At 39.6% G+C, this 27,280-nt stretch overlaps 3 protein-coding genes across 4 annotated transcripts in view; all 3 read left to right on the forward strand.

The window, feature by feature from the left end:
- Positions 1-8,921, forward strand: part of LOC134818996 (P protein-like) — a 28,735-nt gene extending 19,814 nt beyond the window's left edge. The window contains exons 10-18 of the mRNA XM_063828743.1: positions 545-682; positions 2,133-2,176; positions 2,425-2,560; positions 4,392-4,471; positions 5,000-5,109; positions 5,570-5,708; positions 6,594-6,745; positions 7,412-7,519; positions 7,725-8,921. Of these exons, the coding sequence (XP_063684813.1) occupies positions 545-682; positions 2,133-2,176; positions 2,425-2,560; positions 4,392-4,471; positions 5,000-5,109; positions 5,570-5,708; positions 6,594-6,745; positions 7,412-7,519; positions 7,725-8,137 (1,320 nt within the window). The 3' untranslated portion in view covers positions 8,138-8,921. The remainder of the gene's footprint in view (positions 1-544; positions 683-2,132; positions 2,177-2,424; positions 2,561-4,391; positions 4,472-4,999; positions 5,110-5,569; positions 5,709-6,593; positions 6,746-7,411; positions 7,520-7,724) is intronic.
- LOC134818997 (protein cereblon-like) overlaps positions 1-27,280 on the forward strand; it is a 101,731-nt gene that overhangs the window by 4,504 nt on the left and 69,947 nt on the right. The window lies entirely within an intron of this gene.
- LOC134817970 (uncharacterized) lies at positions 16,318-22,893 on the forward strand. Its single transcript, XM_063827365.1, has 6 exons — positions 16,318-16,784; positions 17,479-17,622; positions 20,780-20,856; positions 21,003-21,150; positions 21,377-21,462; positions 21,649-22,893. The coding sequence occupies exons 1-6, from the start codon at positions 16,737-16,739 to the stop codon at positions 21,734-21,736; spliced, it is 591 nt and encodes a 196-aa protein (XP_063683435.1). The 5' UTR covers positions 16,318-16,736; the 3' UTR covers positions 21,737-22,893.

Below are 27,280 nucleotides of genomic sequence, written 5' to 3' on the forward strand. Positions count from 1 at the left end.
AGGAATCAGTCAGAGGACACAACTCATGCACTATGCAGCACTAATTTCTGTAGAACGTACCTTGTCACTTCAATCGGCCATAATATAAGTTAACGACAGCCGTTCTCAAGCTGGATACAATGACCTGCAAATGTTTTAGAATAAAAAATAATTTAATCTAAAATCCGTCCAGTCCTAGGTTTATATACCTTGCTTCATTTATTGAAGCAAGGTATATTTCGGTATTGAGTTTGATTTTTGAACTTATGCTTTTGACCCCCTAATTATTAATAGGGATTTTGAAATTGTATCTAATAATGTTGTCTTTTTGGTAAGTGGAAATTACACAATTTGGATGATTTCATTATAGATGAGGTAGCAATGACAAATAACAATTGAGTTCTATATTATGAAAATGATTATATATTCCATACAGAAGTTCTTCGGAAAACTTCAGCAGCATACGTCATACCTGCCTTTCTTTCACTTTTGAAACGACACCAATAGGCTTATATTTCAAATTAGTTCATGTAGTTAATCAATATAATTACCAAATTACTTTCAGATGTTAATGGTGGCACTGCTGGCAGACTCAGGATTCTTCGACTGGACAGCCGTGAAAATGTACGAGCTGTCTAAAGGAAGGATCTGGGTGTTACTTACCCTTCTAAATGTGTGCACTGCTGTCATGTCCGGATTCTTAGTGAGTAGCAGCTTTGTTTAGATACACACTCCACACTCCACACTCCACACTCCACACTCCACACTCCACACTCCACACTCCACACTCCACACTCCACACTCCACACTCCACACTCCACACTCCACACTCCACACTCCACACTCCACACTCCACACTCCACACTCCACACTCCACACTCCACACTCCACACTCCACACTCCACACTCCACACTCCACACTCCACACTCCACACTCCACACTCCACACTCCACACTCCACACTCCACACTCCACACTCCACACTCCACACTCCACACTCCACACTCCACACTCCACACTCCACACTCCACACTCCACACTCCACACTCCACACTCCACACTCCACACTCCACACTCCACACTCCACACTCCACACTCCACACTCCACACTCCACACTCCACACTCCACACTCCACACTCCACACTCCACACTCCACACTCCACACTCCACACTCCACACTCCACACTCCACACTCCACACTCCACACTCCACACTCCACACTCCACACTCCACACTCCACACTCCACACTCCACACTCCACACTCCACACTCCACACTCCACACTCCACACTCCACACTCCACACTCCACACTCCACACTCCACACTCCACACTCCACACTCCACACTCCACACTCCACACTCCACACTCCACACTCCACACTCCACACTCCACACTCCACACTCCACACTCCACACTCCACACTCCACACTCCACACTCCACACTCCACACTCCACACTCCACACTCCACACTCCACACTCCACACTCCACACTCCACACTCCACACTCCACACTCCACACTCCACACTCCACACTCCACACTCCACACTCCACACTCCACACTCCACACTCCACACTCCACACTCCACACTCCACACTCCACACTCCACACTCCACACTCCACACTCCACACTCCACACTCCACACTCCACACTCCACACTCCACACTCCACACTCCACACTCCACACTCCACACTCCACACTCCACACTCCACACTCCACACTCCACACTCCACACTCCACACTCCACACTCCACACTCCACACTCCACACTCCACACTCCACACTCCACACTCCACACTCCACACTCCACACTCCACACTCCACACTCCACACTCCACACTCCACACTCCACACTCCACACTCCACACTCCACACTCCACACTCCACACTCCACACTCCACACTCCACACTCCACACTCCACACTCCACACTCCACACTCCACACTCCACACTCATGTTGTATTGGCCAATTAAAGGTGGCAAACCGTGCGGTTTTATGAATGAGTAAGAGTAAAATTCTTTGTTAGAATTAAAGTTTTTATAGCTTAAGTTAGGGCTAGTAATTATTCAAAATTTAGCCTCATTGCTAAAAACACTTGACCATCAGTATTTAGTTCGCTAGTTTGTGCTAATTTGAATTTGTTTCAGGATAACGTAACCACCATTCTTCTGATAACACCCATAACTATCACGTGAGTTTCAACTGTGCGATCATTAACAACTAATTATAAAAATAAAAATAAACAAAATTTTGTTTTAAAATAATTTAAAAAAAAAGAATTATGTTTTTATCTCCGCATAAGTTCTGCCAGTAAAACACCTATGTTCAATTAGAAACATGATTTATCCGAATTAATTTATTTAATGGATCTTGGAAAGTTAAGTTGTAAATAACTCTCTGGGTAATAACTCTATAAAATTTCAACTAGTTTCCATACAGGTTGTGTCAGGTGATGCATCTTGATGTCAAGAAGGTGATTCTAGCGATGGTGATGTTTTCAAATCTCGGAGGAGCTTCTACCGGTATAGGTGATCCTCCCAACGTTCTTATCATCAACTCTCCACTCCTTAATAGTGTAAGTTAATTCGTTGTTTTGAGGCTCGTACTCTCACTACTCATACCTTATCGGACCTTATTTGGACGGACATTAAATGAACGGACATAATTATGAACGGACATTAATATGAACGCTATAGAAGGCATTCATAAAAACATCAAAAATCCGAATTTTTTTCATTTTTTTGACGTTTTTTTACTTCAGCAAATGATTTTTAAATACTTTTTTATACAATAAGTAAGAAAAGCAGTCGTTAAGCAGTAAAAATTTTAAAATATGTGTTCATGATCAGTGTCTAATATCACATATCATCTTCATCAAATGGGTTTTCGTGCATGAAATAGTCCATGCTTAAAGCATCAGTGATTTCTAGCTTTATGGAAACCTTTTTTATCAAACTACCCCGGTCCTGCATTTCAGTGTTAAATTTTACAAGCCATTCGGCGTGAAGTGGTTTTATCTTAGACAACTTGAGGGTTAACCATCACTGTTTCATTATACCTCCCCTGAGTAATATGAACTATAACAACGTCGGTCGTCGGACAATGTCCTTGGTGCAACACGATTTACCGTAATATCTAGAGGCTGGAATAAGTTTGTCATGTTGGCGAGGACTAGCAGAAGCTCATGAACTATGTTGTTGAGTGCCATAATTTCGTTGAATTTTTCCGCCAAGTGACCCTTGAAAACATCATATACTAGTAGAGTTTTCTGTGCCTCCGCGGCAGACCAAGGAGAACGACTGTTCATTTGAGGTCCGTCCAAGTTAAAGTCCGTTGATTTTTTTTTTCAAAACTTTTTCCACTTCGAACTTTTTGTCCAGAATATGACAACTATGAGGGGGGTCCCGGAAAATTTTGCGCTTTTAGACGCTAATAACCTTACCAGAAAGTTTCTGAATTAACTTGAAGAGCTCAATAAAACATAATGTTTTAAATTTGAAAATAAAGGTACAAATATTTTAATAACAATTAAAACATAATTGACACTGAGACTGTTCAATTCAACACAACTCTGCGGTCACTCTCAGCAAACTTGTCAATAATGACAGCAATGTCTATAGCTTTGACAAGCTCCTTTTCGTGACTGAGAAGGGTAAGGTCGCTTATCCTCTCGTCACTGAAGACTGCAATTTGCTTATATGATTGTGGCCCAGGCCTCAGTGTTCGTACTTCGCTGGTTCGTTTACTGGTAGTCGGTGACCGTCAAAACATTGTAAATTTCCGTATAAATCACAACGTTTTTTAAATAAATACGCAAAAACCTGTTTTTTTTTATCTAGACACTTATTTTACTTCGGAGTATTCCAACAGCCATATTGTTACACAAGTGCAACCAGCCAATTACAGGAAGCCGAAGGATTTGTTTTTAGCCAGTGACGGTTAAGGTAGTGTGTACCATACTTTCTTCGCCCGAGACTTTGCTGCAATGTGCAGCTCCTCATTTAACCCTCACACCCGATTTCTCGAGTATTCGGCTGAGTAGACCGGGGGGCTGCATAGACCACTCATGATCCTTAGCTGAATGTCAACGACACTCACCCCACGACCAGGCAGGCAGTGGGATTTGAACCCGCAACCTCACGATTGCAAAGCTGGCTAACCAACTGCGCTACCTGGCCGTTAAAAAAACGTAATTCAAAAAAACGTAAAACACGTATTTCACAACCCTGACATTAAGATGAACGTTAGGGCCTCCAGCGTTCAATTAATTTCCGTCCAAATAAGGTCCGATAAGGTAGTCAGTAATTGTGATAAGAAAACACACAAAATAAAATTATCCTGGTATTTCGGATCATGGAAATCATTTGAAAGCTATAACTATAAGCTAACCCTCGCTATTATTACAGAAGATAACATTCGGGAAGTTTACTGGCCACATGATGGTTGGTTCTATTCTCTGTTCAGTGGCTGCTTACATTTACTTTTGGTAAGTAGTGATTACCTTTCTGACTGTTATCACGTTTTTGCTTGCCTCCAATTACTTAGATATATACTACATTTTAAGCTCGGATGTCTAAAGCCTTTCATAGCAGAAATATAGTTTAATTGCTGCGTGGATATTTCCCCTGCCTGATCGCAAATAAATAACAGTAAGTAAAACCGACCGTTATTAGTCTTGTTAAGAAAGAAATCTCATGATAATTTGTACATGAATAATATGACGGGAATTATATTTACCCATTCGTTACAGGTTGATGTTGAACTATTTACCCGTTTGTTACCGGTTGATGTTGAACTATTTACCCATTTGTTACAGGTTGATGTTGAACTATTTACCCATTTGTTACAGGTTGATGTTGAACTATTTACCCATTTGTTACAGGTTGATGTTGAACTATTTACCCATTTGTTACAGGTTGATGTTGAACTATTTACCCATTTGTTACAGGTTGATGTTAAACTATTTACCCGTTTGTAACAGGTTGATGTTGAACTATTTACCCATTTGTTACAGGTTGATGTTGAAAAGGACCGCTAAGAGTCTAATCGTGCAAGATAATGATGTTCAGGAGCTTCTGAGGGAGGCTAAACTTTGGCAGAGAATAGCGGACCGGAGTTACATCGGTTTGTTATAATACAATACTACCTTGGCTTTTGAGGGCTACACGCGATAATTCCCGACAGCTTGCTGGAGGGAACGCGTGGCCCGAAAAGTAGCCAAGGTATAATTTGTTATAATTTTTTCGGTTCCGATTGGAAGATGTGTAATGTGATACGTGCGCGTGATATAATATAGTGTGTATATATATAACCTTAACCGTTATATTATTAAGCTGTATAAAAGAAGACTGATGACACATATTGCTCCCCTTGTACATTGTACACATACACTGTTAAAGCACGAATTTTCACCCATAAAGGGACCCATAAAGGGACACTAACTGTACCCTATTTGGGAAATCATCCTAGTAATTGTTTTAATAGTATCAGATACAGTATCAACCATCACTGATACTGATACTGTATCTGGCATCTCTAATACTGATATTGTTTTAACCCACCTTTACCTAGTTTTCATTACCAGGAACGACGGATGAAGTGGCTGTGAAGGAGATGTTGGCGGGTAAAGCTGCACAGGTGACACGTCTTGCGGAGGAGAGAGTCATGACACCACAAGAGGTGACCAAGACTTACAACGTTAACCTGCCTAAACTTAGAGCTCAGTGAGTCTTTAAATTATTTAAAAATAAAGAATGAAAAAGTATTTAAAGTATTGCTCAGAGTTAAATATATTTTGTGAGTAACAAGATTGTTGAAATGGATGTCTTTTTACTGTAAGATATTCTTTTGGTTATTGATTGACTTGGCAGGTTGATTTTGCTTGTGGGTAAGGAAGCAAACGCTTCTAAAGAGTAATCGTAAAATTTTATCCTGGGGAACTGATTGAATAAACTTCAATTTTGGTCTTATTACCCTTTTCAGTTTCATCACTTGTGCTCATGTTTCCAATAAGTTAACCTTGGTTGAGGAAACCAGTAATTCTTAGATCAAATTAATGATACGAACTTCAGCTTGAACACGTTGAGTTATTAGGATGAGTAGAAAATCTATCCTTGTGCTTATTTCCTTAAATTCTTATCTCATTATCTTTTAGCAACGATAGCATTATCTCTTAGCAACGATAGCAACGATAGCAGAGTCCACTGGTTAAACGATATGTATTAGCTAATCATGATACATAAAACCAACCTGCCCATTTCCTGAATAACACTTCCTCTTTCCGCAACCTTTTCCTGCGTAGCTCTCCCGAGTTCGAAGAAATACCAACTTGTATTTCTAAGAAAGCATTTTGATATTAATGATCGTACTTGCTGCTTCCCAATCTGATAATATTACCTCGATGTTTGGTTAACCATACAAATTAAACCCTCCAGCTGCTTTTTGTGAGCTGCATTCTTAGAAGGGCTCGCAGTAACCACAGTAACCACAGTAACCACAGTAACCACAGTAACCACAGTAACCACAGTAACCACAGTAACCACAGTAACCACAGTAACCACAGTAACCACGGTAACCAACCAACCCACTTACCCAACACTCCACACCAGATACGGTATCAGAGATAAGGGGAAACTTGTCAAAACAGCAACTGTACTGATAGTGTGCATCTTGCTGTTCTTCGTGTACTCCCTCCCAATAATACATACTACGCCCGGAGAGGTCGCCATGGCTGGTGCCATTGCGCTCATCATCGTCATAGGTTTGTAGCGAATTACATGTTTCTGGGTTTACCTTATCATTGTGATAGGTTTGTAGCTCATTTGGAATACATGTTTCTTATCATTGTCATAGGTTTGTAGCTAATTTGGAATACATGTTTCTGGGTATACCTTATCATCGTCATACGTTTGTAGCTCATTTGGAATACATGTTTCTTATCATTGTCATAGGTTTGTAGCTCATTACATGTTTCTTTTCATTGTCATAGGATTGTAGCTCATTTGGAATACATGTTTCTGGATATACCTTATCGGACGTTATTTGACCGGACATTTTGTGAACAGACATAATTTTGAACGGACATCAAAGGCATTCATTTAATATACTTAATTTATCTACCTTGTCGGACTTTAATTGAACGGACATTAGAATGATCGCTAGGGCCTCCAGCGTCCAATTAATGTCCGTTCAAATAAAGTCCGATAAGGTATCTACAGGAAGTCTTGCTTAAGTATTTTATCCGTCTTCTAAAACGACTAACGAGGGGTCAAAATCAACTGAAACGTTTTGCTACTCACATTCTAAAGTTGTGAATTTTGAATGTTTTTTAAACTAATGTATCAACCACAGATCACCATGACTACCACACTTTACCCTGACAACCCCAGATCACCATGACTACCACACTTTACCCTGACAACCCCAGATCACCATGACATGGAAGGTCTGCTACACAAAGTAGAATGGACTACTCTTATGTTCTTTGCTGGACTTTTCATTTTAGTGGAGTGTCTTGAGAAACTTGGGCTCATAGGTAAATACCTTATTTGATTAATTAATTATTTTTTCAATCAATTGTAATTTGTTTAATCAATTATTGATATTTTCAAAATCGACGAGATTGACAAATACCAAGCTTGCTTCATATTCAAACTATATCACATTCTAAAATGCTTTAAATATCAAAATGATAACAAACCTTCATGGAGAGTCGAATAGTCATCGTGACATCATTCCAGGTACCCTCGGAGAGTTTGCAGCGACGACCATAAAATCAATCTCACCTGACTACCAACTAGCTGCTGCTATCTCAATCATCCTCTGGATGGCAGCCATCATCTCAGCTTTCATCGATAACATCCCCTTTACCGCCGCTATAATCCCCGTTATCTCACAAATCGTTACAGAGACTGGTTTACCTTTAGAGCCGCTGGTTTATGCTTTAGCGTTTGGGGCATGTCTCGGGGGAAATGGAACACTCATTGGAGCTTCTGCTAATATTGTAGCTGTGGGCATAGCAGAGGAGAAGGGGTACAAAATATCGTTTTTCGATTTTATGAAGTTAGGATTGCCCGTTATGTTTGTGACGGTTACTGTTGCCCATATATACCTGCTGGTTTGTCATTGCTGGTTTGGGTGGGGTAATGGATGAGCATTATCATGTTAAACTTTTAGATAAACATCCAATGCTATTAAATTTCAAATCACGATCGCCGCAAATGGATGGACGACCATCGGTTCTGTTTTCGCTGGCGAATGTTTTACAGTTTATTTCATGAAACTAATTACAATATTTTTCAGCTTTTTTGTTTAAAATGTAATTTGTTATAACATGACAACTGTTAACGAAATAAACAGTCTGTTTTTGTAAAAGAGATTAGAAATTGAACCTCAATTGTGGCAGATTGCTTTGGTGATTTTTCCAAGATATGTTAAATTTTCATTAGTATCTAATTCGTAACTAGTCGGTAAGTTAATCCTGAACAATTTTCTTTATCTTATTATTACTTTTACAGACAGTAATAGTATTAAGTACTAATAATAAATAAGACATACTTATAGAAAACCCATTCAATTTTAGTTTTACCCCCGTACCCACTACCCATGTTGATGGGAAACTAAGGCTGTCGGAGTAAAACTAAACGTACTGCCAAGCTCAGGTCGGTTCCTATCCTTCTAATGGACCATTAAGTGATTCGTCGGGCCGGTTAACGCCATGTATGTCGAAATGATCCACTGAGTCAGTCGTAAGCAGCAGGTGATCCTATCACACGCATCGTATAAAGATATATCTCTGATTGGGATAACAAGTTCATATGCTTGGGCCATATATGACTACCGAAGCATCGACAATCGAGCAACATGACCTCCACAGTCACCTTCATTCCTGGACGTACTTCTTGTTCAAGAAACGTTATTGTGTTGCAATTGTGAAATATGTTATTGATTTGATTATCTAAATTAATCATATTTTAATAAACTTGTTGTATCACTATCTAATTCTAAATAAATAAATATATAAAAGTACTTGACTGGTGCAATTACAGTCAAGCCATCGCCGATCAGCCCGTTAATTTGGTCCACGTCGTCGGGCTCGGATAGTATGCTCTGTCAGCTCATGTTGTGAGTAATACATTGCACGTACGGGTCACATCACGCACGGGTCACATCACTCAGTCCAGCTGTTAGGCCAAGCGACCTAAAGTGGGCTGTTGGCTTAAAATCTGTTCTAAATTAGGATAAGGTATATTCTAACTCAGAAAGTTTCTTCGAGACCAGCTTAACATTAACAAATAGATACTATTATTGGTCCGCAACTTGCTAGGCTCATGGCCCCTCTTTGCATCCGAGGCTACAGCTAGCCTTATATTGCTAGCTGCATTTAAAGCTGTAAAACCTCGATCATTGAACTAACTGTATCTGGAGATCATATTAATGTTGTTACCATGGTAACACTATTATTATTAATGTTATGCTGGAGACTGTTTGAATAAATTGGCCGGTGCACTTTACCACTTGTATTTGTAGTTGTATATGTACTTTGTATAGCGTCTAGTTGTATTATGTTAAATTAAATTTGAACATGTGAAATTGAAGTGACACGTGATAACCGTCACAAGGTAGCTTCTCATTTTTAAAAACTTTTCCTGAAGAGCCAGATCACCTAACAGTTTTGATAAACTCCAACACTTGCAATACCGTTCAACTCAAGCTTAACTGAAAACTGCAATGGCGAGGACTGGCCTGGACCGAGCTTGGAAAGCTCTCAGAAGGCACGGACGGAAATGCCAGAACTTGAAATGCAGACAGACTGTTGCACTGATAGGATCTGCTCTGATCCAGTTCAGTGTCGGCACTGTCACCTCGTTAGGTTAGTCTTATTTACAAAGTTACAACTGAACCAGTCAACCAATCTAAACCAATGTAAATAACAGATACTGAAATACTCATTTATATCAAAAATCAATATCAATATTTATTGAGATACAACATTATCAACGAATAGTATAAAGGAATGAGTACACATTTTAACGTGCATCAACACAGGAAATCAGGTCATATACCTAGTGTCATATGCGAGGGAAAGAGGGGCCAAGCAACCCAACTTACGGTACACTGACATGTCCATCCTGGTGTTCTTCGGAATGTTGGTCACGGGATTTGCAAGTGTTCCGTGCGGTCTTCTTGCTCAGAAAATTGGAGGTAACGGCAATTAAATCTAATACTAATCTAAACCTCAAACTGTTTTTATTATTCAAAACGTTGCTGTTTTATTATTTATTGTGTGCCAGAGAATCGAGCATCGAAGTCATCATAAATTAAAAAAATTTCAATTTAATAGTGCCGTACAAAATTAACACCCATAATCACATATCAGGTTGGGAATCAGCAGCATTGGGTTCATTTATATACACGAGCTCCTTCGTGTTGGGATTCATAGCTGTGAAGTACAACTTCTATCTCTACTACGGAGTTGCGGTTCTGATGGCAGTAGGGGTGACGTTAGCTACTATTGGAGCTCTCACAGAGGCTATAAAGTGGGTCCCCAGGTGGGAGGGCATGGTAAGTTATAGCTCTCACAGAGGCTATAAAGTGGGTCCCTAGTTGGGAGGGCATGGTAAGTTAGGAGCTCTCACAGAGGCTATAAAGTGGGTCACTAGGTGGGAGGGCATGGTAAGTTATAGCTCTCACAGAGGCTATAAAGTGGGTCCCTAGGTGGGAGGGCATGGTAAGTTATAGCTCTCACAGAGGCTATAAAGTGGGTCCCTAGGTGGGAGGGCATGGTAAGTTATAGCTCTCACAGAGGCTATAAAGTGGGTCCCTAGGTGGGAGGGCATGGTAAGTTATAGCTCTCACAGAGGCTATAAAGTGGGTCCCTAGGTGGGAGGGCATGGTAAGTTAGGAGCTCTCACAGAGGCTATAAAGTGGGTCCCTAGGTGGGAGGGCATGGTAAGTTAGGAGCTCTCACAGAGGATATAAAGTGGGTCCCTAGGTGGGAGGGCATGGTAAGTTAGCTCTCACAGAGGCTATAAAGTGGGTCCCTAGGTGGGAGGGCATGGTAAGTTAGGAGCTCTCACAGAGGCTATAAAGTGGGTCCCTAGGTGGGAGGGCATGGTAAGTTATAGCTCTCACAGAGGCTATAAAGTGGGTCCCTAGGTGGGAGGGCATGGTAAGTTAGGAGCTCTCACAGAGGATATAAAGTGGGTCCCTAGGTGGGAGGGCATGGTAAGTTAGCTCTCACAGAGGCTATAAAGTGGGTCCCTAGGTGGGAGGGCATAGTAAGTTATAGCTCTCACAGAGGCTATAAAGTGGGTCCCTAGGTGGGAGGGCATGGTAAGTTATAGCTCTCACAGAGGCTATAAAGTGGGTCCCTAGGTGGGAGGGCATGGTAAGTTAGGAGCTCTCACAGAGGCTATAAAGTGGGTCCCTAGGTGGGAGGGCATGGTAAGTTAGGAGCTCTCACAGAGGCTATAAAGTGGGTCCCTAGGTGGGAGGGCATGGTAAGTTAGGAGCTCTCACAGAGGCTATAAAGTGGGTCCCTAGGTGGGAGGGCATGGTAAGTTAGGAGCTCTCACAGAGGCTATAAAGTGGGTCCCTAGGTGGGAGGGCATGGTAAGTTAGGAGCTCTCACAGAGGCTATAAAGTGGGTCCCTAGGTGGGAGGGCATGGTAAGTTATAGCTCTCACAGAGGCTATAAAGTGGGTCCCTAGGTGGGAAGGCATGGTAAGTTAGGAGCTCTCACAGAGGCTATAAAGTGGGTCCCTAGGTGGGAGGGCATGGTAAGTTAGGAGCTCTCACAGAGGCTATAAAGTGGGTCCCTAGGTGGGAGGGCATGGTAAGTTATAGCTCTCACAGAGGCTATAAAGTGGGTCCCTAGGTGGGAGGGCATGGTAAGTTAGGAGCTCTCACAGAGGCTATAAAGTGGGTCCCTAGGTGGGAGGGCATGGTAAGTTATAGATCTCACAGAGGCTATAAAGTGGGTCCCTAGGTGGGAGGGCGGCCGTATCGTGGCTTTCGCAACGGTACATTGTTAAATGAAATGACGATGACGATGAGGGTCACGACGTGAGACGACTTAAAGACGACTTAAAGTTAAACCAACTTTTACAGGTGAACTGTACTTTTACAGGTTGTTACTTTCACAGGTGAACGGCATCAACTACGGAGCATTTGCTGCCGCCCCAGCGTTAGTGAACCCTCTGGTGACAGCCCTGGTTAATCCTCACAACATTTCACCTTCTGCTACACCCTACATTGATAAAACTGAAAAGTACTTCACTAACGCCGAGGTGTTGGACAATTTCCCTAAGATTTACATCTTTGCTGTTTTTGGTTAGTCCCTTCAGTCTACCTTATCGGACTTTATTAATGTCCGTTCAAATGAAGTCCGATAAGGTAAGCGAAACTTTCTTACAGTTAAACCTTTTGCAGCACAAAACCGGCATCGAAAGCTAAATTCAGTGTCCAGTAAGAGTAACGAATCATATTACCCGATGTCTTACATTTTGCATCGAATATTTATTAAAGCCTAACACCGATTCTAATATTTGAAAATTCCAAATAATTTTTGATCTCCAGGATTGGCGGCGGTTCAAATAGTAGGAATAGCGTTCCTGGCTCGATACCCCTGCCAACCGGAGGATGCGGGAGAGACGGAGGGAGGAGACGACGAGACCGTATCTATTATTACAGAGAGCTCCAGTGAGAGTCGGGCTCGAAGAAGGAGGTTTGTAACTCGCAGATTAGGGATAACTTTATATCCTGCCAAGTGGGTACTTTAACTCCCTCCCTCTTTAATCTAAAAGAGTGGTAAATACTAAAACTTTCTTTCCTATTAATGTCATCAACTGGTTATGAATAATTAAGATCTAATCTTCCCGAGCCTTACTGGGGTACCTTTTTAGTATTTGCCGGGTTATTTTCAATCCTACTAGTACTACTTACTTTGGCCTTGTCTTTAGTCGATCCCCTGGGAACTGGGAATTCTTATTTGATGGTGCCATGTGGCTACTCCGACTCCACGCCCCATTTAATTAAGAATAGCGGTAAAACGTCCGTGTTTATAATTATTGCGTAACCTCAAGCTTTTAATAAATCTAATGCAACTATATCCTACTCCGTGTTAAGCGGTCATGATTAACAAAGATTTAATCATCCCGAGCCTTACTGGGGTACCTTTTTAGTATTTGCCGGCTTATTTTCAATCCTACTACTTACTTTGGCCTTGTCTTTAGTCGCGATCAACGGGGATACCTGGTTAACCGGGGTTTGAGTGCATGACGTACCAAAATAATAACCTTAAAATATTTATGATAACATTAGTTCCATAATTATGCTTATCAGCGGTTTTCCTATTCATGCTGTACCAGCCTTTCACAATATGCTGTCTGCACCGGATCTGTTAACGCTGCGTCTGCTTTTAGTACTTCGTACCAGCCTACCAATCCAGGATTACGTTACCTTTAACATATTTATTGTATTTGTTCTAAAGATCATCATTCATTTTGGTTACTTATATGGTCAGGTTAATCTCGTTAAACTAATGAAACACAAAGGGATAAATCACTCACTTTACGGGCTGTGTAATCAGCAAATAATCGCTATGTTTCGAGAGACTGACCCCGATAGAAATCTGTCTAAAACGTCTACAATAATTGCAACAATTTCTCATTCGGAACAACATAGTAGCGGTTCTGATTTATCATACCCCCTTGTCAGGAAGATGAACGAACCGAAACACGAGTTGGAAGTAAAAGAGACGCTGTCCCTCCCTATATTCTGGAAGGTTTTCTTCCTGTTCTCCTTCGCTCTCGCCCCAGTACTGACAGCTCTGACCACCTTCAAAGTGTACGGCCAGTCCTTTATCCACGATGACATGTTTCTCGCTAAAGTAGGGGGATCTCTCGGCATCGCTAAAGGACTTGGTGCGTTCAGCTGGGGAGTAGTTGCTGATTTTATGTATTTGGAGGGATTGGTCCTGGTCATGACTATAATTGTCACTCTGGCGACTGTATTTGTCTACATCTCTAGTTTCTATGGTCGTGTTTTGTACGTGGTGGCATTTGTAACTCTCTTTTTGGCGGGAGGCGGTATTTTCTCCCTCTACCCTGTAGTCCTGGTTCGCTACTTCGGGCGGAACAACTTCGCAACCATTTACGGCATAGGACTGACCTCCATAGCGGTGGCAGCTGCTTTTATGGCACTGGTTACCCTTAGTTACGGTCGATTGTACCGGGGCTGGTTCATATTCTGGCTGAGTCTGGCGTTCATTGCCTCGTTGGCAGTGTGGATAGCATTGTATCTCAACGTACTGGACTATAGGGGGGTGAACAGTAGTACTGTTACTGACTCCAGGACTGTAGACCAGGGTGGCCAGGAGGTGAGGAATGTTGAGCGAAATGTTCCTCCCGTTCAAAGAGAACAGATCGGTTGAGGAACTTACTAATTGATCTATTGCATAATTAGATGATTAACCAATGTTTACGTAGTAGCTAGAAAGTAAGGTCAGGCCTTTTGAGCACAAGAGGATATTGATAGATATGTACCGTAAGGGGTTTTGAAATTGATATTTTAATGACAACGAAGTTAAAAGTCCCTCAAGTTAATTGCTATAAAGTTATAACATATTGATGTAATCACAAACATTCTAGAAGCATCAGGATCGAAATTTTAGAGTAATGCTCAGTTTTCTTACCTCTACCAAACACTTAAATATTATTATTGATTTGTGTGGTGTAATATTTTGTTTCAGTTTATCAGTTTATAAGGATAAAATAGTTCGAGCGTGCTAAATCACTTTACACTCGAAATTTCAACATTTTTTCTAAAAGGGACGCCCGATAGTTGAAACTAGCTTGAATCGATGTATTTTATAACGCTGATTCCAAATCACCCCACATGACATAGGGTCAAAATGCTCCACTGACATGTTATCGCCAAAAACTGTTTCGGTCACGTGACATGACATATATTTATAAGGTAGTTGGTTTAATTTTTCTTTAGGGTTAGAGTTTTAGCATATGATTTAATTAGGGATTGGGTTAGGGTATGGATTGAGTCAAAATAGTAGGTTAGGGTTTTGAATTGTCACTTAGTGCCATACAGAGAACATTATTTGAAGTAAGTCACGTGAAATTTTTCGCTCATCAGCTTTACAAAATCACGTTTTCTACAATTTTTCTGTATTATATTGATTATATATAATAGTATAAAATCGATTTGAATCGAATTAAATCAATATAAGTTTTTTGTGTACAAAGCCGTTATATTCGAATCACTTTTAGAAATCGAACAACACAGATCCCTCAATGAATAATCTCAAATTACATGGGTACTATTACTAACTGCTCCATGGTTCGTTACATAAATTGAATTATATTCGTAGTTCTTGCGCATTTCACCTCTATAAGTATCAATACTAATATCTCATTAACTTTTTATAAGCAACATTACATCATCCTCATAATACTTAACTAATTGTACGGCTCAACACAGACCAAGATAACGATCTTTGGCTCACAACATGCACTTTAATTCAGTTGTATTTATTTATTTTATTCGTTACTGAGCACTCTGACAAGTAGCGAGGAAAGATTAATGATCGATCTTTTGACTGAATTACTGCTAGCAATCTGCTGTTGAATCAAAACAGTAACAGGTGCTTTTCAATTATGACCCAACAAGCTGACGACTCAGAGACGAACTTTCGCAAATTTCAGCAATTTCAGCATCTAACTGTCTTGACTGGTAGAATGTACTGTCACTTGACTCTAATCCGTTCCTTACAACTGCAGCCTAATGAGCCACCCTTTTGCTTCATTATTAGTGAGGTTAGAGCAGGGCTTTGTGACACTGTACTTCTGCCCTGATCCAGCAGGTCCATACTCCCTTCATTTCAGACAAAAATAGCTGAGCACAAGATGTGATCAGAATCCCAATAATTTTGAATGTTTTATAATTTATCACTATATAAGGCACTTTTCTTTATAATATGATTAGATTGTTTGTTGACAGCTTTTAATGTGCCCACATAAATTTTGTAATCAATGAAAACAGGAAAAACTAGCAAACTGTTCTGAAAATGAGTATTATTTGCATCATTTGACGTTGATGAAGCTACTCGATGTTTGGTAGAAGTATATAGTCTCAAGAATGAACGAACGTCAATAATGGCTTAACCTGACAAATCTTGAATGAAGCGCAATTAGGACTGATGACGAGTGTCCTCTAAGAATGCCCAGAATCGCTTGATTAACCTCAATCTCTGCCCATTGCCACGTCGGGAAGAAAACCGGAACGCTTGTCTGACGCTGCCACAAAATTCTCAGTCACAATGCGAATTTGTCTAAATCTGTTATCCTTCAAGCTAAATTCAATTGAAGCTGTCATAGTATGGACGGTTATCGTAATTACAATCTATCAACTTTGTGCTTCTTGATATTATATCCGTTGAGATGGTTGGGGAGCCTCGTGGTACGGATTTGAGAGTGTTTCTAGGTGTTTCCCAGGAGCAGGAACCATGCTCAGCACTCTGGGTGTTGACAAAGAAAAATGACAAATACTGGAGATGTCGCAATTTAACGAGATTATCCTTTGCGTGCTATTGAATATTTTATATTTTCATTATAGCTATGAGCCCTACAATTACATATAATATAGGACAAATATGTCGCAAATTGTGACCGGCCTGTCTTACCGCTGTCAAATACTCAGTCAAGAACGTTACGAGTTGATACGTTTACCTACCTTACATGGCAATCATCAACATGCGAGTCTCTACCCTACTAGTCATCCTGCTAGTGAGTTGATCATTCTTTGTAATCAAGTAATTTACCACCAATTATTGTTCTGAATGTTATAATTATGAATGGAGATTTGGTTCACGTACGTGCGTGCACACTCGTTATATATGTTTAAGTTTTTGCCGTTAGTCTAGCTGTAATTTTGTTTGGCACTCCAGTAACCTTGTTACAAGTACTACTACTTGCACCTGCTGTGTCGACAGGTGCCAATTTCCTGGTTGGCGGCCGTACTCGAAAGCCCAGTACTTACCCACTGTCTAGTTGAACAAATCAGGCTCTTTAAGGTTTTCCCGGCCGGTGAGCCGTCAGTGAACTGCTAATATCCTCTTTTAAGTATCCGGGGCGGCTCTTCACAAACTCTACTCCTGATACACCCTGAGCCTGGCCCGGACCTTAAGCGGCTCTTATTATAGGCAATGTAAATGGTTTTAAACTGACCAGATCAAACAGTCTCAACCTCATCAAACAGTCTCACATACGGAACTCAATTCTTGTTTCTCGTTCTGCAATTCCTCACGGGAGTCACTGATCAATTGACCGCCTGTTTTTTAGTAATAGTATAATAACACTTGACAGTTTGCAAGATTTTCCAGGGATTTCTTGTTGTAGCTGGGATGGCTTGTTTTATTGAGTCAACACTTAAATACTCCTTTGTAGCTGAAGCACAAAAAACAAACTGGTTTCATTTCAGCTGAACAACGGTTCCTGCACAAGTCATGTGACTGGAGAGGAAGCCGGTTCTACTGAACCCCCCAAACACGGGTATCACAGGAAAGATGCCAGGGATATTGATCATGATATTGATACGTTTTACCACAAGCCTTTGAGAGATTATGTAAGTAAACCATTCATTTTTTGATTTGTTAGTTGACTGATTGCAGGTTACAGTCTACTGGCGCATTTACCGCTTCACTTGTACGTTCGGAGGACGCGAACCAAAATATTTGGGGTAACAAATTGCTCCCGGGAAGCGGCAAAAAGCTATAGGGTGGCAAAAAGGAGGCGTTAGTTTTGTCTTTTCTATAATGACATTAGAATAATGTTAAGGGGTGGCAAAATGTAGGGGGTGGCACATATTATGACATAGATACGTTTCGCCAGTCACCACTGGCTAGATTGGTAAGTTCGTTGTTGGATTAGGATAAGTAGGCCGCAAGAACTAAAACTGGGAGTGATTTAGGAAACGATTGAATGGATGTGTTTACTAGTTTGTTTGATCGGTTCGGGCTCGGCAACAAATCAAAAAGTTTACCGAACATTTTTGACGTCAAGATAGGTATCAACAAAATAAAAAATGGGCACTTTACTGTTTGCTCTGCTGCCACTATAATTTACAGGACTTTTAGAACACCACCATATCGACTTGGTTCTCAATTGTTATTGTTCATTTTGTACAGATCCGTCCCCACAGTGAAATAGTGTTCACTATAATAAAATAACCAAATAAATAGCCATTTTCCTCTGTACTACAGCATATTACTTTCAATTTAAATACTGTAGATATATCAGTTAAATTTATCATGTTTTACGGTAGGTTAAGTTTCGGCTCAGGTAACATGATAATCACGTATCTGATCTGCCAAACAAGTTCAGTTCAGTACTATCCTACTGTAGCTCCGTTTGAAAGTCTACAAGAATTACAGGTATATTAAGACCCAATGAAACTATCCGACTATGATCTATGGGGACTTGCCACCCCATGGCAACATTAAAATATATCGACTCTGTTACATCGTTTCCTGTTAATATAAAACTCCGTTACAAATTGAACTGGGATTTGGCAATACTACATACATGTAGGGGTTCTGTTAATTTATCAGCATCCGGTCTAAAACTCGAAAGCCTAAAAGAGCTTAAATCGTGGGAATGACTTTAGCTTAACACATGATACAGAGCATATCATTCTTCTGATCATTTATCCTCTGATATTGGGGAGGACTATACAATTTCTATAAAATCTTTAGCGGTCACAAAATCCGACCAGATCACAAAATTATCTTGAGTTAGCAATTCCATAGAATTGTGAGTTGTTATTGAATGGGGCCAAATGAGGCGGCTCTTCCTTCGTTCAATAAGATCGAGGCAAGGTTCATTTTTTGTGGCCCTCTGATTGACCGGATTGACATTGAGGTTTATTTTCTGATAAAGACCTTAGTCATGTCAAACCCTTTCTGGACATATCCATCTTAAGCTTAGTTGAAAGGAGAGCCTGTTCATCAGTCATACGTTTTAGCATTTTAACATCGTTCTTTTCTTCTTCCACCTTTTACTAAAGTTTATAAATACACGAAGATGGTCAGACGATGATATGTCGGGATATCTGCATCAAGCAAAGCCGCCAATCTGTTAAATTTGGACACCCTCATATGCAGCTAACGAGAAAATAGTTTTAAGCGTGAATCGTGAGCCTCAGCCTCGAAATCAATTTCACTTGAACACGATCCTCTTAACGACTTGTTAAAAATTCTTTTGTTACAAAAATTGAATCCATTCAATCGCTGATCACCGCAGTAATTTTCATTCAGATTTACTAGATTACTTAGTTTCGCTGCCGGAAAAAAGATAGTTATTTCGTTATCAAGTTCAAGGTCAAGTTCAAGGTAACAGTTTCCGTCACGCATATCCGGGCTATCAACAACTGCCCAACATTGGAATTTAACAGACTCATCTTTTGAATATGGCATATTTATTTCTGCCATGACAAATTGTTACCGGGCTGTAAAGAGAGTTTGTGACAGATCAAAGACTTTGTCATCAGTGCGCCAAAAACTGGGCACGCTATTAACAATTGTCTGACTTTAAAGGAAATTATTATAGTCCTTTGACTTAGTAAATCATGACGTGACAGATCAATAAAAACGCTACATATGAAAATGTTATATTTTCCTAGTCGCTAACTCTTCCACACGATCTAGCATACCACCGGGCTTGTACAGAATCGCGTACAGAAAGTTAGTGGTACGTGACGAATTCTGGGATAAGATCCTGGTCCGAGACGACAAAAAAATCAAATTACTCAACCCTCCAAAATTATAAAATTATCTCCCTCTTATTTCATAATTTTATAAAAATCTCTGAAACATAAAGGTGCCCGTTGATTTTAAATTTTCATCAAGGCCGATGACACTATAACAGTACTATAATATTAATAACAGTGATCTAATTCTCATTAGTGATCTGAGTTAAGCTACCGACAACAAGCCATTACAATTTCCTTTTGAAGATTTGTGTCAGAGATTGTTTCAGCAGGGCTACAGCTCAAACACAAACCCCCGGTAAACAGCCGGTTAACAGCCGCCTAACAACCGCCTAACAACCGCCTAACAACCGCCTAACAACCGCCTAACAACCTCTTAAGAGTCACTATATAAATCTTCCCGGTAAACAGCCGGTTAACAGCCGCCTAACAGGCTCTTAACAACCGCCTAACAACCGCCTAACAACCGCCTAACAACCGCCTAACAACCTCTTAAGAGTCACTATATAAATCTTAAATACGGCTAGTAACCATTCATTATACCGACTGATCTTTGTCGCTTATAAGGGCCGGATGAGACTCCTTGCCGGATACCGGCAAACAACTATCTACCGAAATAGCTTCAGTTTAGGTGGTTTACTAATTGAGTACTAACTGGTTGGTAGCCACAAACTGATTATTAGCTAGCTGTGCACACTGTGCTGGCTTCTTGCTACCTAACTACTAACCTTATCTTACCACGATTAGTGCCAATGTCATCTTATTTTCAATATCCGACAAAGTAGCCAGCAAGTTGCAGGTCAGTTGTCACTGGCCGGTCACTCGCCGGTCACTAGCCAGTAAGTCACCGCTTTAGATTAGTTGAATAATCTAGTCTGGGTAGTAGCTGGCTGGGTATTAACTGGTAGCAGGCTTTAAAATCCCTTCCCACATTGTTTCGACTGTTTTTAGGGCGCGCTAAACCCCAGCGCTTTATAGAATACAACTTTGATCATAATATTGTCTGTATTTTCAGGAGCCTGTTAATACTGAGAGAACAGAGTTCACAACTAGCTACCTCACCACCGAACCCCAAGAGTCTAGGAACAAATAGTAAGTCGAGGAAATGCGGGGATTAATGATAGAATAATCAGATACCAAGTCAGATACATACCCTGTTGGAAACAATATTTTTAGGAAGAAGGCATTTTTATGACACATTAAGTTCCCTATAAAAACGATAAATCCAACTCTTGCAGTACTATTGATTACCAAGAGGCTTCCAGAAGAGGGAGATCAGAGGTAACTATACAGTTGCTCCCCCTTCTTGAAACTGCAGAAAAGTTTATATCGGAACGGCTCATGGTTGCAATCGAGTACAACAAGAAAATAAGACGTATAAGAAAGGTGGGTGTTTTTTAACTATGCCGTTAATATGTTCATATAAACTTCAGAACTGTTTCTGTTGAGTTAGGTTCTTATTTATTAATTTAAACTTAAACGCCCAGTGTTTAAGTAAGTTGTGATCAATATTCATTTTTATCACAGATCCATGTTTAGATTGTTGGAAAAGGATCAAGATAAAACTCCCAATGAATGTTTGCATATATTTTGTAACTATTTGCTTTTCAAGGTTTGGGGCGGAAAAGTAAAGCTGATGGGGAACACTGTTTACGTTACAACGGACATCAGATTCTCTGTTGCCGAAGCCATACACAGGTATGAGTACCACAAATACTTTAAAGAGCAGAGTAAATAATTTTGTGGATTGTAGGACTGTAAAAAAGATTGAGTATACTTTTTTCGAAACGAATATTCATACTACACGGCAATATACTGTTAAATCAATAGATTTTGAACGCATCAAATTTCCGATTTCCACACTTAAAAGTGACTGTTTTGCAGTTTTGGCTACACGATTGAGTACAGAGGAAGAGGATCCTCTAAAAACTACCCCGTCTACATGGAAGTCAGGTCGGCTGACGATTTCTGAGACCTCTCTCATTCTCTCTCGAACTAATACTCGTGGTTACCTAGTGGAGACCGTCCCCGATCACGTGATTTAACGAAGGTGCAAATAAAGGCAAATGAGAATTGTCAGATTATTGTGCGGATGAACGCTGAGCTCTGTTGGTCGTACATAAGAAATATGAACATTAATTTGACATCGAAAGATATAATAAATTTGAGGCGTAGACTCTGACTATTTTTCCGTAAATATTGATACTTCTGAAAGGTTCTAGTTGCAGTAAAAATATGATTAAATCTTTACGCGGTTAATCATGCGGTGATAAAATATTTGATCAGATAGATTAGGATTTGACTGACTAATATCCAGGAGATGACAAATGTCCGTTATTATAGATTAACCTTTAGGATAGTGGTCAGATCTTCTACTGAAGTTAAACCTAGCTCAAACTAATTGAGGATCAGCGCCTGAATGCCGTATTTGATAATATTACCGAAGGTGATTATGTAAAATTACAACGATTAATTCTAACCCATGGAAATACAAAGTTTCCCGGAAGGCGACCCGTTTAGTATACTTTACGTTTTACGTTTAGATTATTCAGCAAGCATTCTTGTTTCCTATTCGACAAGAAAATCGATGATATGAAGATTTATTGAGCCCCTGATTTTTATTCAAATATTTTGTATCTCGACTCTTTTAAGATGAGACTGATAGGCTGGAAGAAGGAACTTTACCGAAGCTTTCAGACTGGCTTTAAAAATGGGGTACTGAAATTCTAGATGACTGATCAACCTTAATTGGATTTATCATAATGATAAACTATACTGTTGAGTGTTGAGTCAATTACGATAAAGTATCTTCGGCCATGCGTGCAGGAGTGTCAATATGCGTTTGTTTACAAATATATTTTATCGGGCCTTACTGACTATATTAGGTAGCCCAGATATAATTGTACGAATATTGCCATTTTCATATCTTTAATCCAAATTGCCACGCTTTATCAAGGACACAGGGAGCATTCATTAGGGTTTTTTTGACATTGATGAATGAATAATGGATTATGGAATGGAAAATATTTGAGTTTTAACAATTTGTTTATATGAATGAGAATGACAACTGTACGAATGATTGCGATTTTCTATTTTTTGAAATAAATTAAATTTATTATTTTAGATTTATACTGCATTTCCTTAATTGTCTCTCAATAACCATACATAAGGAACATTATTTAATAAAAAGCCTTCCTTACCATAAGCTTCAACTTTCAAACAGGGAACTTAAAATGAAGCCGGCCCTTCAGTGTTCACTGAGCAGTGTTCAGCTAAAGAAATCATTGAACATTTAACCAAAAGAGTTAAGTCTGAATTAAATGAAGTCATTGTCGTTAACAGGGCAGTAAAATATTCGGTTCGTCCACTTTCTAACTCCAGCTAACTCGACTCTGCGACACATTTCGGAGATTGCCGTGTGTGCTTGGTACGCGAAAGGGCGATGTTTTAAACAAAGCTCCAAGCTGTCTTTGTGAAGTTAAAGATTACGTGGAGTTTGAATTTAACATAATCAAAGAAAGGATGAATGATGCTGATAGCACTTTGTGGCTAGGTCGGTGTGATTATTCCGGTCCGCTAAAAGGATGCCTTCTCGGCTACCATCTCAACTCAAATTGGCGAGGAATAATATTAATATGAGCTTTGGCGGCTCTTGGTGCAAACTTAAAACCACCAAGTAAACCGGAATTTTAAAATAGAAATTTTGCAAAAAACACTTATTTGTGCTACAATTACAAAATTAAATTAACAATTGCGATAAAAAATAAAATAATTTTCTTTCGACCTACCTTCCAACAGTTTCAAACAAAGCTTCCGCCATCGACTAATGAACTACATGACAAACATGCAGCTTCTATAATTTGAGACTTTTATATTGCCGTCTGGTAACACTTCTTAATTCAAATGTACCAGAAAAACATGATCAGTTTCTCAAATTTCAAAGTGATTGAAGTTATGACCAATCGCGTAGGAGCTCCGGTCATATCTTGTGACGAATTATAATAATGATATTATGCTCTTAGTATCGACTTAGCATCCCCTTTTCGCAATCTGCAGGCTTAATTCTAAGATATTTTTATCTTTCATTTTCAAGGTACAGAGAATATTCGAGTGATATCGAACAAATATCGGATTCATTCCTCGAACCAATTTGGCGAACTGGTTGCTCCAATGCATTTTTCAGCTGTGAAACTAAGGCTAAATTTTGGTCCTATGCTAAGGTAACGTACACCTTTGAGAGCGTAACAAAAAAAAGCTATTGTAAATTGTTTTGCTTAAGGAGCAAGAGTAGGTGTTGTGTCCTCAAGGCAGTGCAGCTCAGCCATTGTTTCTTTGTTTAACTTTAAATTCGAACTGCTATCAGTATCAGTATCATCTATTTGCAATTCTTTTAATGGACTACTGTCCATGATAACTATGTTATTATTAGTATCACTAATAATATCAGTAACGCCTGGACGGATGGCACTATTTTAACCAATCTAAACCTAAGATTACCGCCCCTTGATATTCCACACAAGTACCGTTATCTATATTAATAATAGCAATAAATCTGTGTGTGTGTGCGTATGTGTGTGTGTGCGGCTAATTTACGAATGGCTTGATCAAGAAAAGGGTAAGAGGTACGTGGCTGGTTTTTTCGGTATAATGTCGACAAAACCCTGCAACGAAGCCCAACATCCTTAGGTTTTTTAAATCGGACGGTGGTAATGGTTTTAATTGATGGTTTTGTGACCCAAATGTGATACTAAAGTGTCTCATGTACTTTCCCTCTCTCTCTCTCCCCCCCCCCCCCCCCCCCCCCCCTTCATAAAAAAGATTTGCTATATAATTTGGTAATTTGGCAGTGGACATCAAGATTGCCTCTTAAGTATTACTATTAGAGTATAAGATACGTGAGGGGCACTCAGGATTAAATTGCAGTTTGTTTGGACTGAGCGACTTCATACTTTCGCACCGTTTTAACTACGAAAATGTAATGCCTGTTTTCGAATATAATAAGCAGGTTTTTGGATTTCAACTACGATAACGTAGGCACGGGTTACACTATTACTTCATGTAAACATCATACTCAGCTACCGATCACAGATACAGCTCGATTAGTAATGTCTCACCCTCAGTAACCCCAACTGGCAGAGAAAACAAGACTAGTTTCTCATTAACCGTACCTTGTTGTACCTTGTTGTACCTTGTTGTACCTTGTTGTGCCATTAACCCAAACCGGACTGTAAAGTCTGCAACGCAAACTTAATAAAATCAGTAATATTTGCTCGAGGTCGGATGGTGATGTCCGACCAATCACCATCACTATTTTATGGAACTACTTAATTGCGCTAATAGCAATAGTGTGGTGACCGGTACCGACCATGCTGAACGATTACAATTTTGGCAGAGGTTGTCATCACTATTTTCATTTTCGCCATCAACTGTATGGTGTCTTGGAAATTTTAAAATGAATGGGAAAATTGAACCGAAGCCACGATGGCGCCATTCCGACCATTTAGTAATTTAACTTGAAGTGATGGTGACATTTATAGAACCTAAAACTAAAAGTGTCTCTAGCTAGTTATTACTTATTGCAATAAAATTTAATCCACTAATATAGAAATCCCACGAAGTGATGGTCACCTCGGATGGCGACTCAGTTGATCTCTATCAAATTTTAGTAATGGATAGATTTTGCACAGCTTTAAGTGAAATTGAGCTACATGCACAAAATAAATCGCATGCAATAACAGTTGTGTCATGTAGAAAACAATCGTGTCATGTATATAATATATCGACTATCAAGTTATATTTGCTTCATATAATTATAATGCCTATAAAGTGATGGTCACCTCGGATGGCGACTCAGTTGATCTCTATCAAATTTTAGTAATGGATAGATTTTGCACAGCTTCAAGTGAAATTGAGCTACATGCACAAAATAAATCGCATGCAATAACAGTTGTGTCATGTATAAAACAATCGTGTCACGTATACAATATATCTACTATCAAGTTATATTTGCTTCATTTAATGCCTTTATCACTTATCTTGAGTTACAAACCGTTGAACTGCTTCGAAATTACCAAAAATTGGACTGTATTCTGCGTTTGAAAATGATATCACATTCTGCATGAACCATCTTTTTGCCGAAAAGTTGGTTGTTATTTTTAATTTTAACCCACCTATAATAATGCTAACTTGATAAATTTAGAATTTATGATATGATGATATTATCAACAGAGCCTATTTCAACTCTGCCAAATAACAGTTGTCATGGCAACAGTACACAAACGCCATCACCCATGTGAACATTGTGCTAACAATAATTGAGTAATTGCAATTTAGTATTAGTCAGCGTTGTTTCTAGCTACAAACTGCAAAAATGAAATTAGTCCACTTTTTCACAGGACAGTGTGCAAGTTACAACTACATGCTTTACTCGTCAGTCTATTAGTCGATTGAGTTAATAAAAAGTGGACTAATTACATTAATTAACACTTCATAGTGTTATTAGCCCCGATTGAAAATTTTCCTCCATACAGCAATAAGCAGATTTTATGGTAAATTTTGGCAAAAAAATCAACAAATCATGACCAACGCCCAATGCACTGTCACATTCATAGTAGCTCTGCAATCATAGTGATAATGATATAACTTTACCGCATCCGTGTTGTTTTTAGTACAAATATGTCGTCATGGATTTTGTCGTTGCACATAGATTTCACAGATGTTATCGACAATGTTTATTTTATCGACTGTGGATGTAATCGACCTTCACGATTTGCTATTAACTCTTTTTATGATTGAACGGACTCGATATCATTTTCCTAAGATTAAGCCTCTAGGGCGCCTAAAGTCATCATTTTTCAATTTCAGCTTCCAGTTCCAACTTGATTGCCACAGATACGAGCTAAAAAAAAGTTAATCACAATTGTTGTTGTTGTTACATATTATGAACGATCTAAGACTAAAGTAGAAAAGTCTTCAGGACAATTAGCTATTGCTTATAGTTAATAGTTATAGACTAGCCTAGCTACTGAGATCATATACAGCAAGTAATATTATTATAAATATCTCCGGGATTTCGACGCGGGATCATATTATCACTCAGCCCGGCCCGCTGTTAGATAAACATCTCAAGGTGATATCATCCCGCCCCGGAAATTTGTATAAACCCGGCCCGCTTTTTAGTCGTAACTGATGTTTATCATTCAATTCTCCGACTTACAATAATCAATGATACTGCTGATTAGAACTCGACAATAGTAGAACAGTTAGACGCGCGATCACGTGGGCGCGTCACGTGCGTACCACGTGCCACCAATAGCATACGCCGAGTCTATACCACGTGACACGAAAGCGCACCACGTGATATGAAACATCGTAACCGTCCACTTCTTTTACACGCAAATTCCTGGGAACGTTGCCAAAGCAGCTAATTCTTCGAATTTCTCCAACGCGTGGCGTGAGAAGTTGGCGACTAGCCAGCTACCCTTGTCCGTGCCCTAAAAATAGTATTGTTTTGCTT

This window comes from Bolinopsis microptera, chromosome 7 (assembly GCF_026151205.1).
Source record: "Bolinopsis microptera isolate Bmic1 chromosome 7, MBARI_Bmic_1.0, whole genome shotgun sequence".
NCBI lineage: Eukaryota > Metazoa > Ctenophora > Tentaculata > Lobata > Bolinopsidae > Bolinopsis > Bolinopsis microptera.

What these genes read in the sequence shown, in the direction of transcription:
- LOC134817970 (XM_063827365.1), top strand. Translation starts at nt 16,737, where the DNA reads ATGGCAATCATCAACATGCGAGTCTCTACCCTACTAGTCATCCTGCTA. An exon ending in ACAAGCCTTTGAGAGATTAT is followed by an intron (nt 17,623 to 20,779) that starts GTAAGTAAACCA and finishes CTGTATTTTCAG; the next exon opens with GAGCCTGTTAATACTGAGAG. An exon ending in GTTGCCGAAGCCATACACAG is followed by an intron (nt 21,463 to 21,648) that starts GTATGAGTACCA and finishes ACTGTTTTGCAG; the next exon opens with TTTTGGCTACACGATTGAGT.